At 40.6% G+C, this 14,241-nt stretch overlaps 1 protein-coding gene across 1 annotated transcript in view; it reads left to right on the plus strand.

The window, feature by feature from the left end:
* CECR2 (CECR2 histone acetyl-lysine reader) overlaps positions 1–13,797 on the plus strand; it is a 112,803-nt gene extending 99,006 nt beyond the window's left edge. Inside the window, exons 9-19 of the mRNA XM_087969153.1 lie at positions 1,860–2,016; positions 2,801–2,927; positions 3,384–3,421; positions 3,629–3,720; positions 3,822–3,948; positions 4,414–4,832; positions 5,615–5,743; positions 7,204–8,011; positions 8,740–10,132; positions 11,165–11,267; positions 13,792–13,797. Coding sequence (XP_087825279.1) covers positions 1,860–2,016; positions 2,801–2,927; positions 3,384–3,421; positions 3,629–3,720; positions 3,822–3,948; positions 4,414–4,832; positions 5,615–5,743; positions 7,204–8,011; positions 8,740–10,132; positions 11,165–11,267; positions 13,792–13,797 — 3,399 coding nt within the window. The remainder of the gene's footprint in view (positions 1–1,859; positions 2,017–2,800; positions 2,928–3,383; positions 3,422–3,628; positions 3,721–3,821; positions 3,949–4,413; positions 4,833–5,614; positions 5,744–7,203; positions 8,012–8,739; positions 10,133–11,164; positions 11,268–13,791) is intronic.
* The last annotated feature ends 444 nt before the right edge of the window (positions 13,798–14,241 follow it).

Here is a 14,241-nt window from a genome sequence, read left to right on the forward strand (position 1 = left end):
AGCAGTGGTCCCCAACCTTTTTTGTACCAGGGACCAGTTTCACGCAGAAACACTTTTTCAAGGACCGGGGGGGGTGGGGTGGGAGAGGAGTCCGAGTTTGGTGATTTGCTTGCAGACGTTTCATTACCTGACTAGGTAACATCTGTTGTTACCTAGTCGGGTAATAAAACGTCTGCCAGCAAACCACCAAGTTCAGGGAGCGCCAATGCCTCCTCATTGCAACCCTGAGTGACAGATATTCTCTTTTATTGGGACATTTAAAACGGAGGGTTTCAGCTGCAGATTCAGGAACTGCGCCGGGCTGAGGAGCGCCTTCAAAACTGAGCGCTGGGAGGTGGCGGCCCACGGCTGTCTCCGCGGCTCAGGACAAGTCCCTGCAGGACGGCTGAGAAGCCCCGCCTCTCGGCCCTGCCTCCCTCAGCCTCATCCCTCAGGTGTCTCCCTCCCTCCCTCAGCCTCATCCCTCAGGTGTCTCCCTCCCTCCCTCAGCCTCATCCCTCAGGTGTCTGCCTCGTTCCTCTCTCAGTCGCTCTCTCGCTCCTCCACCAGCCCAGGAAGAAACTGCTTCAAAGAAGCCGGCAGGGTGGCTTTTCCTGTCGGCGCAGCTCCCAGCGCCCGTTCACCCCCACCCGCCGCCCGCAGTTCAATCCAGTGCTCCGTTCTGCCTGCCTGCCTGCCTGCCTTCGTTTCTGGTTGTTTCGGAGCAGCTTCGGCTGAGTAAAAGAGGCGAATAGTTATTATTCTCAGCCGAAGCTGCTCCGAAACAACCAGAAATGAAGGCAGGCAGGCAGGCAGAACGGAGCACTGGATTGAACCTGGATTGATTGGCGGCGGGGTGGGGGTGAACGGGAGCTTCGGGGGAGCTGCGCCGACAGGAGAAGCCACCCTGCCGGCTTCTTTGAAGCAGTTTCTTCCTTGGCTGGTGGAGGAGTGAGAGAGCGATTGAGAGAGGAACGAGGCAGGAGGAAACCGAAGCCACTGAGCCAGAGAGTAGGACAGGCTTTGGTTACTTCCTCCCTCCCCTTCTTTCATTTGTGTCCTTGATCCCTGATCCCAGCAGCATTCACCGAAGGCGAAGAAAGCCGCCATTTTTATTTTATTTTTTATTTTCTTTGCGGCCCGGTGCAAAGTGATCCACGGACCGGTACCGGTCCGCGGCCCGGTGGTTGGGGACCCCTGATTTAAAGGACCAGAGAAAACGATAAACTGAAGTTAATTTTGTTACTAACAGGATCTCTATAGAATATTTTCTATAAATACAGTGAAAGGCTCACTGAAAAGGCCTTTCAGAATATCCATCCCATTTACCAAGGAAATCATACATAAGAATGCTTCAGGTATGAGTGGATGCATAAAGGAAAAATATATTAAGACCCAAACTCTAAAGAGCTCTACCATTCATAACCAGCAATTTGCTGGTGATCTACTACAGTTAATAATACCTGTACCCAGGTCATACATTTGTTACCACATTCTGGATATAGTACTTGAAGTTTCTGCCCTATTTTCGAAGACCCTGCTGTCTTTAACTCATTTTCAAAGTATGGATCACTGAAATCTGCTAATCTTTCTTGAGATAATATTGAAATATTGAAATAATATTGATAATATTGAAATAATATACCAACTCCAATTGCCTTTAGTGACAGAAAGGATCAGTGGGATATTGGGTTAGGATCTTTCGATGCATGAGCAAATGTGGCTTTGACGTACTTTAGAACTCATATTGGCATATTAATATCTAACCTTCACAGTTTTATTTTAAGGATAAAATGCAGAGAACTATATCTCAACATCACTTCTTTGGACAGCAACAAAATAGGAATAAAATAACTAAATAGATATATGACTTTCTTCAGATGTCTCCAATCGTGTTTAGTAGAATGGAGAAGCAGAGACGTCGAGAAGAAGAGGAAGAACGTCAGATTCTTTTGGCTGTTCAGAAAAAGGAACAGGAACAAATGCTGAAGGAGGAGAGGAAACGAGAAATGGAGGAAAAAGTCAAGGCTGTTGAAGGCATGTGGATTACTGAAATAAAGTGTGCATTTTTTTTAAAAAAAGGAGAGCCTGAAAACATTTGTCATGGGTGCAGGAAAGTAGACTTTCAGCCACTTATGCTGAAGTTGTGAGGTGTGAAGGTGAAAGATTAAACAGACTCTCGGCTTCTTTACTTTCTTCTGTTAGTTGCCTCGTTACCCTATTTTATAACTCACTGCTGTATTCAAGATATTTTTATGGGATCCATTTCAGTATAGCAGTGGTAAGATCAAAATATGATTCATTGACCTCAGGAAGACAAGAATTTTAATATTTTTTTACCATTAAGATAAATAGCAATAGCACTTAGATTTTTTTATACTGTTTACAGTGCTTTACAGCCCTTTCTAAGGAGTTTACAGAGTCAGCCTATTGCCCCCAACAATCTGGGTCCTCATTTTACTGACCATGGAAGGATGTGAAATTCAGACTGCCAAATTGCAGGCAGCCAAGCAGTCAGCAGAAGTAGTCTGCAGTACTGCCTTCTAACCACTGTACCACTGTGTATCATCCAGATTTAATCATTTTTCCTACATTTATTTTCTATTGCTCTTTTAAAATATCTCTTTACTCCATATTGAGATGTTTAAAATAGCCTACTTCGCATATATAATATTTGTATATATATATAATATTTTTTCTATAGGAATAAAAGAAAGAAACTGTTAATTCTAGATTTGCCTTCCCCCAGTTGATCAGCCCCTTGGATTTTTGGGCAAAAAAGCTTTTTTAGGAATGTAATGACTTTCTTCTCCATGAGCAGAACGAGCCAAGAGAAGGAAACTTCGAGAAGAGAGGGCATGGCTGCTGGCCCAGGGAAAGGAGCTTCCCGTTGAGCTTTCCCATTTAGATCCCAGTTCACCAGCTAGGGAGGAGAAAACTAAGGACTTGTAAGTATATTAAATACAAATACAAAATCTCCATAAATACAAATATATAATTCCATTTATAAAGCAATTATCACTTCCTCTGTTAGAGACAGGAAAGAATATCATAAAGCTTATGAGTAACTAAGGATACACTAAGCAACTGTAAATTCCATGATATTTTACACATCCAGTTTACTTGTTTTTATTTTACTAATCATACTTCTATTTTATTATGGGTTTTTCATTTTTCATGGTTTATAGTCTTACCCAAATATTTAAGTCAAAGAAGGACAGGAAGGAGAGTTATAGAAAATGAATGGAATTATTTGCATTGGAAAGGCAATTGCAATTTGCTGGAGTTGAATATTTAATGCTTAATTTTTTATTAATCGAGAGTTGATGGAAACATTTTTATTAATCGAGAGTTGATGGAAAGATGAGGTTATTTGTATTTATTTTTGCATTTCATCTTCACAGCTTTGAATTGGATGATGAATTCACTGCCATGTACAAAGGTCAGTTCCAAATCCATTTTTATACTGCTTTACAGTGCTTTACAGCCCTCTCTAAGGGGTTTACAAAATCAGCCTATTGCCCCCAACAATCTGGGTCCTCGTTTTATGCTTAAATCCAAGTTTAAGCTTCGGAAAATCTGTGTATTCATAAAATATGGACTTCCTGTTTGTATAAATAACACATTATTCAATTTTATTTCTTGACAGTGTTAGATGTTGTAAAAGCTCACAAGGACTCCTGGCCATTCCTAGAACCAGTTGATGAATCATATGCTCCAAATTACTACCAGATTATTAAGGTAAACAATAAATTTTCTTATAAGTAGATAGCATAGAATCTGCCATAATAATAATCTGATAAAATATGAGGGTGTATATTTCCCCATTGTAATATTTTCAGGCTCCTATGGATATTTCCAGTATGGAGAAAAAGCTAAATGGAGGCCAATACTACACCAAGGAGGAATTTGTGGGCGATATGAAAACTATGTTCAGGAACTGCCTTAAATACAATGGTGAAAATAGTGGTAAGAATATAGAAATACAAATTACTCACTTAGATGCCTGTAAATTGGAAAACACCCCATATATTTTCAAATCTCTCGTAGATAGGAGAGGAAAAAGCACATAATTATTCATTCACAATAAATATATGAAAAAATGCATTTTGTACATACAATATAAAAATAGACTACTTCCAAAAGTTATTTTTTCTCTGTAGCTGATATCTATGATGTGACAGAAACTAAAGTTGAAATAGGAAACCACTGACTTACCATTACAAAAGGGATTGGGAACTGTGATGGTAATAAATGTGTATGTCCTGATCATTTATTCCTATTTGCTTTTCACCAAGTGTTGGTCTTTATTTTTCCTCCCAACAAATAGAGAATAATCTACATTCTGAATGTAGTATCTAATTAGAAAAGAAATGTCAACACCAAGGAACTTATTATACCCATGTGACTGTTTATTTGCTTTTTAAAATACAGATTATACTAAAATGGCTTATAATTTGGAGAGGTGCTTTCATCGGGCAATGATGAAGCACTTTCCTGGAGAAGATGGAGACACAGATGACGAGTTTTGGATCAGAGAGGATGTGAAGCGTGAGAAAAGATGCCATCGGACCATACGTTCCAGTACAGGAAATGTTTGGACTCGATCCAGAGATTCGGAAGGATCTGGCAGAAAACAACCACATGTACAAAATGGAGGAAAACTTCCCCCTCATAAAGCAAAACATCGTGTTCCCATTTCTTCCTCATTATCCATCTCTTCCTCAGCAGAAGATTCAAGTAGCCAGCCAGTTCAATTGTCTGGAAAGATGGCATCTTCTAATGGCCGAGGCTTTCTGCATTCACATCACTATGGTGGAATGCCCAGTTGTGTATCCCATTCTGGGCACATAGTAAGTATCAGTCTAGCAAGAAAAGAAAATACTCCTTTGCACAGACTAATAATATTAGTCACCAAATCTTAACTTCAGTTTTTCCATTTGCTTGTTACATTGTCCTTTATACCACAGTCTTCTAGTATTTCCATTGCTTATTCTTTTCTTCATGGTGTACCTATTCCTGAAAAGTACGAGGACCAGAAGATTGTTTTTAGTCTTTAAACTTAGTTCAGTTACAAATAAATGAATGATTAAATATTTGAACAAAAATACTATACTATACAGTCATTTCATGGATTTCTTTATACCCACTTTCAAATAAATATATTTCAGGCCTGTAGTGATGGACTATGTTGCTTCAAATAATTCAATAAGCAAGCAGAACTACGTTCTTTGTATTTCACTCTCTATTACAGTCTAGATCACTGATATGTTCAACTGGAAGAGAAAAGTCCAATTTAATCTTTAATACAATGATCAGTTATACTCTCAAATAAGGTGGTGAATTATTCCTCCTCAGCATGAGCATTGTAACAGTCTTTTTTTTAAAAAAAAAAATGAGCACATACAATCGGATCCCCATCACCCCATGTTCTATCTAAAAATGAGGCAATCTTTATTGCTTTGGAAGAATGGAAGAAGAATATTGTAGATACAGCAGCTGAAGCATCAGAAAAAAATTATTTTAAGATGGAATGCATCTTTGTTCCCGTATCTGTTTAATTTTTTCTGCTTCTGTTTTATCTCCTGTCAAGATGCCTATCAAGTCTCACAGACAATCTTATTTTCTTGTCCAGAGACCACCTATTCCAGGAACATTGGATTCTCTGCGTGGATCTGATCCAGCAAAACCATATGGATCACCACGAGTACCAGAACCACATCCTGGTGAGCCAGGTCAGCAGCACCAGCACTTTGCCATGCAGGTAAGAAACATGTGAGCCAAGCTTCTGTCTGAACATCTAAAGATTACATTTAAATCTATGATAAGTAATTACCTACTTTATGTTTACAAGTGAGAAATAACTACTTGGCTAACTATGTTTTATTATAATTGTGTATTTATTTGTAAGATTTTGGGGATGAGTGTATGAAGGCCAATCAGACAATAAACATTAAGGACATCCAAAGTTTGGGTTTCTCTTAGTATAAGATTTCAATACATTAGCTTCTGCTTGATTTGTTAATAAAGATAGAATTTTGAGATTGGACAGAACCTTTTATTGATTGTTTATATTTTTCTGGCTTTGTAAATAATTGAATATTGACTTGATCCTAATACTAGTTTTAAAATCAGTACAGTAAATGTTGTATGTACTGATCTAATTTTATTCAATTTTATACTGCTTGTAGATCTCTTTATTTTTTCTAAAGTTGTATGTTTTTTAATGTCTACCGTAATAAATGAAGAAAGGGCAGGAGAAAGAAGGATGGAAAGATTTTGCAAGGTGTATTGGATGGATGGAGGATGTTTTTCAAGTATGAGGAGTTCGTTTCTTTAGGGAATCTTCTGAGGGACTTACATAGAGGTGGACAGGTTTAATGGTAGACCACCTCATTCATTCTCAGACTCATACAAACAGTGCATGCATAAGTGTGCCTAGATTCCTCCAAGTTAGATTTGGAAGTCTTTGGGATGATATTTTCAAACCTATACAGGTTGGATGTATAGAAATGATGAGTCCATCCCAAACACAAACTGTGATGCTGCATAATTGTCCATTTGCATCTGCTCTGCAATTAGAAATAGAAAAATATTATTGCTGTGAGAAGTGGATGGCACTAGAGTTTCTGATATTGGTAGCTTCATTCTAACCATTGATTGGGGTTTCCTTATCCTCTCAGATTCTAGAAGCTTTGCTTATAATTTTAAAGGTTCAAATTCTTCTTTTTAAACCTGGGAGAATCCTGGTTTTAATAATTTAAGTTAAAATGCAAAGGTTGATTTTACTGATAGACATACTAACTGGATTACAAGTATACATTGAAGATCACATAAGTAATGGTTGCATCTAAGATAACTTGATTTCAAGCCAATTAAAATTTAATACTGGTAATATTAATCAGGCTTGGAAATGTATCAATGGCCATTGCATGATACTAAATTTTCAGTTTTCCTGATCCCAGGAAAAGCTGGGCAGCTGAACGTCTCTACCCTATTTTCAAAAACAGACCTATGTAAAGAACATTGTCATTCTTTTTGGTAACAACTACTGCTTGAGTATGTGTGCGTACATTAGCTACTCTAACACTGAGTTTTAGAGGCTATACCTTGCATAATACTGAGTATAACAGATGTGCAATCTACTTTGTATTTTTTTTTAGTTATCTATATTTTGAATTCATTGTGTAATATGTCTGTGGTAAGAATGATATTTGTTTCCAGCCTCCAGTTGGTCTGAATGATCATAGAGGATCTCGGCTTCCAGCTCCAGAGGAGCAAGGATGTGCTGCATCAATGCATGTTTCCACAGTCGGACTACATTCTACATCTTTGCAACTTGGTCGAATGAGTGGCCCACCCTCAGATGCCAATATGTATTCTTCTGGGCAATACCAGCCTGGATTTATTTCTTCAAGACACAATGGACCTCCTATGAGACAAGGAGAGACTTCAGAGCTTCCCCCTGGCCATATTTACAGATCCTATAAATATCCTGCTGTATGGAATGGAAACCATGATGCAGCAAACCAGCTAGCCCTGGGAATGGACAAGAAATCTCCTGTGGGCCCCTGCTCTCCTATATTGCCCCATGCTTTGAGCCACATAATGGATCCTCGGACCGTGAGACAACCTTTGCCCCCAAATCAATGGTCTGAGCAGTCTAATTTCCTACCTCATGGAGTTCCACCCTCAGGATATATCCGGCATCCAGGAAAAGCCTCCAGTCAAAGAATACAGCAGCAGCTTCCTGCCTCATTATTTGGGTCTATCTCTCAGATTCAGAGAGGAGCCCAGGGTGGGGATTCCATGATGGACAGTCCAGAGATGATTGCCATGCAGCAGTTGTCCTCCCGTGTATGCCCACCCGGCGTGCCTTATCACCCACATCAGCCTCCTTCCTCACAATTATCTGGACCATTCCCACAATTAGCTCATGCAGCAACTGCTAATATTCAGCTTCTAAAACCAGTATTAAGGAATGGGAATTCTGAAGACGGCAGCCAGAGAATTAATTCAGAGAACAATCAAGGTAATTATATATTCTTGTTTCGCTGTGGCTAAATGATGACTACTGCATGCTGTCTTGGGGGGTAATTGCTCTGTTATATAATGCGGTGGACCTATTTAGAAACTACTATTGTCCTTGGGATTTTCTTTGGAATTTGTCAGCTTTGATGCTTTGCCATGCATAAATACTGATTAAATATTAATATGCTACTAATTCCCCATTGCAATGAAGCAAATTGAGCTAAGCAGTATAGTCCATGGAAACTATAGTTCTAACAAATTTGGAGAGCTATAATTTGGGTAAGACTTGCGTAAGATTTTTCTTTTTTATCTGCTGTTCTATAATTGTGAAGGAAATGGGGAGATTTATTATATATTATACTCCTCATATTCTTGTTCTACTTACAACTTTCTACAACTGGTGATAGTGTGACACTCAGCAGTATGCAAATGTGGTATTAACTGAATTATATGTTTGGTTCTGATATCCACTAAGGCAGACTCACATTAAATTTCCCTCTTTATTGTAGTGTTTCTTTGCATGTACATATGCGTGTGCACATTAATAATAAACTGGAAAAGTTTGTAAATTCATTTCCTAAACAAATTGTGAATTCCTAAATTAATATTGTGTCTCAGATACTGAGAATTAGAGCCCAATATATATGCTAGAGGTGTCAGTTCATATGATGAAAGAAATTTGAATTAAATCTTTTCCTGTAAAATGCCTCTGTTTTCTTTGTGCATTAGAGCTTCCAGCAGAAGTGAATCCGAAAACTGAGGGTCTTCCAGAAGAGACATACCCCAAACTGCTACCTCATTCTAAAGTCCCATTGCAAATGGACTGTTCCCGGCAGAATTTAACACAGGAAGGGGAGGGAAATAATTCTGACACTAAGAACAGCTCAAAAGCAACACAAAACAAAAGTACATGGCCAGCAGAGAATAGCTATACAAGTTCTGTATCTCAGAGTTGTCTAGGTGATATTGTAATAGCTATGGAGAGAGGACCAATGTCTGAAAATGATGCTATAGGTGAAGGGTCATCTGGTGGTAATGAAGAGAAAGGTGCACCTGCTAATATTACAGAAAAACCTGATTGCAGTGGAGGTGGAAATCCGCTAGAAGCAACTGTGCTTTGCATGGGACAGAGCACAAGTACTCCTGCTACTGTGGATGGAAATCCAATAGGGGGCACCTCTAGCCAATTTGCCCCTCTTTATATGCCCAACATGGAATATCCAAATTCAGCCACACAATACCACATCAGTTCAGGATTTCAAGGTTTTAGTGCTATAATGGGAGCAAAACCCCTTTCAATATCTCACTCACGTTTTTCTGCTCGAGGCTTTCATGCTAGCAACAGTTCCCATGGCACTTACCCTCGCTATCGTTCTCATCAGGGAGTGCCATACCCGTATCATCCTCAGCCGCCTCCTTATCATCACTACCAGCAGCCTCCTTACTATACTTGTCCACAAGGTTATTCAGACTGGCAGAAGCCTTTCCCTCACCCATCAAGCCCCTCTGGGCATTCACCTACCCAGTCCTCTATGGCCAGACCACCTTTCTCAGACAGAGGGACAGTGGGCAGTGGCATGCAGAACTGTGAAGTGCTTAGCGCCACTTTGGCTTCCCCAAATCAAACAGATATAGCAGGCACCAAAGAGGATTCAGCCAACGGACAAGAACTGTCCCTTGAATCTGAGAAAGCAGAGGAGCCCCAAGAAAGGCCTGAGAGTCCCAAAGAATTCCTTGATCTGGACAACCATAATGCCACAACCAAGAGGCAAAGATCAGTTGTGGTAGGAGAGTATTTGTACGGCACTTCCTTGCCGTCTGTGAGTTCTTCTGCATTTGGATTTGGCCCTTTCCCACCCCATGGCATCATGCTGCAGACGACGTCACCATATGCATCACGACATCCAGCCGCCCACTTCCAGGCCAGAGGTTATGGGTCAACAGTGAATGCTCACTTGTCACATCATCAAGCTACCAATCAATCCAATGGTCTTGCTCATGAAGGACCTCTGTACCGTTGCCAAGATGAGAATGTGGGACACTTTCAGGCCTTAATGATGGAACAAGCAGGACGTGGAACTAACCTGGGAGGGCAACGTACAGATGTGTACAGAACACCAGGGTAAGTGTGGAATTGTGTTGTTACTAAATACAATTTTATATAAACTTTCATTATTTAAAATGTCCAGTTACTTATAATAAATTATTAAAATGCTACCAGTAAGTTAAAACAGTATTTTTTAAAACATAATTTAAAAAGAGAGAAATGAAACAAAAATGAAGCCAAAAATATTCATACAGGGAAAGCCTTATTAAGAGATAGGTCTTCAAAAGGAACCAAACAATGTAATTATAGGCATCATCACCAGCAGGAGGTCACAAGTTACGGTCACATAATATGTCGCTTAATGACTATGGCAAAAAATGTTGTAAAATTGAAAGTGGTTACATGATGCCTCACTTAATGACCACACCACTTAACAACAACTTCCCTGGTCTCTATTGTGGTCAAAAGTTGAGAATTATCTGTATAGAGGTCACTTAAACACTCAGTTGCAATTTAACAACAACATCATCTTGGGACTCACATGCCTATTCTTTCTCAGGAATTGCAAGCTCATGAACAATAAGTACATTTCCTAGTTCCCATTTAAGGCTATCATAGGGCTTGAATCATTAAACTCAATTTATTGGTCCTCGTTTATTCTATAAGTGTCTTCATATTTTGCTTCAGAAATATATAGTCTGTCTTATGAAGAAATACAAATGGGTGTTCAACATTTGGATGGTGTCTAGCTCCAGAACTCCGATGGCCTTTTGGGGTTTTGTTGGGATGTTAAATAACCTTGGAGCCTTATGGCAGCTTGCAGCGTAGCTGCCAGGATACAAAGTCATACTGATAAAACATCATTTACTGAGACTGTCCTCAGATGTTGCAGTGGAACCACTAAGTACAGTGTCCTCCACTTATAAAGAAAGTCCAAGAGAATACCTTGATACATGAATTAAAAGCTGATGAGTAATCAAACAGGTGAATCTGTCTCTCTGCAGAAAATCTTAACGCATGGCCATGCCTTAATTATTTTTGGATTAAAGATACTTATGAAAAGGTATGTGGTTACTATAGTTCTTTCTCTGTTTTCTGTGATTTCAGAATGCACATACAGCCACAAACTCCATTCCCAAAGGTGCCTACATCAACTTCAACTCTGGAAGAGCTGCAACCACGAAAACCACCAGCATTGCCTCTAGATCAAGTAAGTACAAATAAACAATAGCATAGTGTTTCTTTATGAAAGATTTGAGATTTCTAGTTGTCTAAGTGGGAAGTAAAGGTCAACTTGCATGCATTTTGCTAAGGTTATTAATCTAGTAAATAAGATGCTTTCTAGATGATATATGAATGATTGAATTTATCATCAAGTTGGTGTTGACTCTTAGCTACAACATGCAATGGTGCTTAAAAGTTTGTGAGCTCTTTTTGAATTTTCAGTATTTCTGCTTAAATATGACTTAAAACCTGTTGCCGCTGTGGGCGCCGCTGCGGGCGCCCGGCTGCCCAAGTAAAGAACATGGCGGCGCCGGACCATCGGAGAAGCGGAGCAAAGCCGGAGACCAGCAGCCGCCTCCCTCGGCGCAGAAAGCCTCCCCCAACCAGCCGGCCGGTCTCCTCCTCCTCGGCCACACAGAACAGGCAGAGAAGGAGGAGAGCAGCTGGCCAGCCGGGGGAAGGCCTCCCGTGTTGCGAAAGAGGCAGCCAACGATCTCCGGTGCCGCCCTGCTCCACGCGCTGGCTGCTCGGACTTGCAGGGCCCGGCACATAGAACAGGGCGGCGCCGGATGTTGGAGAAGCCGAGCGGAGCCGAAGCCACCTCGGCTCGCGTTGTTTTCTGAGCCCGCGAGCCCAGAGCCAGGCGCTTTCATTGCACGGCGGAGCTTCTTGTCTCGGGAAAACTGGGCGTCGTTGCTTCCCCTGAGGGGAGGGCGATTCTGGGCTGCGCGATTGGGGGACTTCGTGGCTTTGAGTGGGTGGGTGGGTGGGAGTGAGGACGGACGGAGTCCGTGAAGTGGGGCTTGCCTGCCCTTGCTGGCTGCCTCTGCTTCCTTAGGGGCGGGAAGGGGGCTCATCTGGACCAAGGGTGAGTCTCCCCTCAGTTTCCCTGAAGGATCTTCCATCGCTTTTGCCTTCTCCCTACATCTTCCCTCTGTTAAAATTCCCCCCACACACACACACATTTTCGGGCGGATAGATTTCATGTCTGAGCATTCTCACATGACGGTGGGTCTTTCCCCCCCCTAAAAACAGTTAAAAAAAGAAAAAAAAATATCCTCATGCAAGAACTTTTCTGCTTCCGATTACCCCCATGCTTAAAAGTTGCAAAGGAAACACGGAAGCAGGGAAGCGCCTGCCCAGCTCCGGAGCTCCACACCATTTTTTTTCCAGAGGGGAATCTGACTCGAGTATATGCCGAGGGGGGTTTTTTCAGCACAAAAAATGGGCTGAAAAACTCGGCTTATACTCGAGTATATACAGTACTTTAATCATCTAAACATATTTTCTAACCCTTTTCTATTTCTAATATAACAATGCTATCCCATGCACCCTTGCAGAATCCTCTCCTTAAGAGGATATTTATCATATATTTATCCAATTTAAACAGATCTCTTCTTCTGGCTTCCTCCTTTCAAAGTTCAAAGCCACTTTCAGCTGTCAAAAAAAAATTTCTTCACTTTCTCTGGTTGCTGCTTTTATTATCTCTCTTAAAAAATTCTTAAGATTTTAATTCTGGGGCACCTTATGTTTAAATGTTGCACCTGATTAGCCCGAGTTTCATGCTTCACTGCTCCTGTACAATCTTTGTCCCGGTTAGCTCTTCCTCTTTAGGGTGGCCATACTTGACCACCGCTGCAGCCAACTTCGGAGGGGAGTATGACTAGCCAAGGAGGGGAGATGCAGTTCCCCTCGACCCAGCTGGCAGTCTCCCCCTTCTTCACCGCCCCTACAGGGTGGTTCTGGTCCCAAAAACCGATGATCAGGGCCCTCCGATGGGAGAATACGGATTGAAGCCGAGGACGATGGTGGTCTCCGTTTCGTTAGCAAGGAGGACACCACCGGAAGTCAGGTTTTAGCGTAAAGCTAAGACAGACAGAAAGAGTGAGGCTGTGGCATTCTTAAAAAAAACTTAGTAAACTGCTGACAAAAGCAAGGCTTGAATTACAGGTCATCCAGCTTACTATTGAATCAATAAAAAATCACTATTTGGCCATTCTCAACATATTTCTTTCCAGGACTGATGATTTTGCTGCTGCATGATTTGTCAAGGACTTTGAGTTAAATTAGTATAAAATATTTTAATGCCATGTTAGATTTATCTGAAATTGTTGGTCTAAAAGCCAACTGGATTGTATATTAACAATATAATTTTATACCCAAGATCAGTAGGACCAATTTTTAGGATATCTGCCTTAAATACCTGAGTATATTTAGTGAACCTCATTTGTTGGAAATATGCAAGTAGGTAGCCAGGTTAGCATCTTCTCCTCCAGAGAAATGGGATACCACTAACTCAAACCGTAACACTGCTCTTTGCATCCCCTATAAAGGAAGTTATAATGCTATCCTCCTTATATGCTCCTGAAGCTACTGTTTTACAAGCCAAAACCGGATAAGTCAAACACACTCACAGATTTGTGATATTACCTAGTGCCCTTTTGTTTTTTATTTTCATGTTTTTAATCTTTCTGAAACTTGTACTAATTGCTTTCATTTATCTTTTCTAGAGCTAATCTAAGGAAGGCAGAATACACAGAAGATGGAGCCACACATGAATACATATGGACAAAGGGAACATCCTTTCTATTCTTGCCTTCTTTCCTAGCATCATCTGGCTTCCATGGTCCTGTGCAACACAGTGCCCAATTGACAGTGGAATTATCCCAAGTCTGAGCCAGCAGTATGCCTGTCACAAACAACCCCACAATGAATCAAGAGAGAGGGTCTCATATTTAGGGCTTTGTTTCTGATCAGAGAGTTTATTTCATTCAGGGTTTAAGGAAAGTTTGAAGGACTTGAAACTTTCATTAACTGCTAAAACTCAGGTATATTTTTCAGGGTGAAAGACTGGAGATATAGGACAATACTTGTATTAATATGTGTGCTTGGGATGGAATCCAGTTTACAGTTTTTTTTAACCTATTGCCTTTAAAAAAAACAAAAGTTCTGTTTGTGAA

The sequence above is a fragment of the Notechis scutatus genome, chromosome 6, assembly GCF_049901735.1.
Source record: "Notechis scutatus isolate UNSWTSFEM ecotype Mainland chromosome 6, rNotScu1.2, whole genome shotgun sequence".
Lineage (NCBI taxonomy): Eukaryota > Metazoa > Chordata > Lepidosauria > Squamata > Elapidae > Notechis > Notechis scutatus.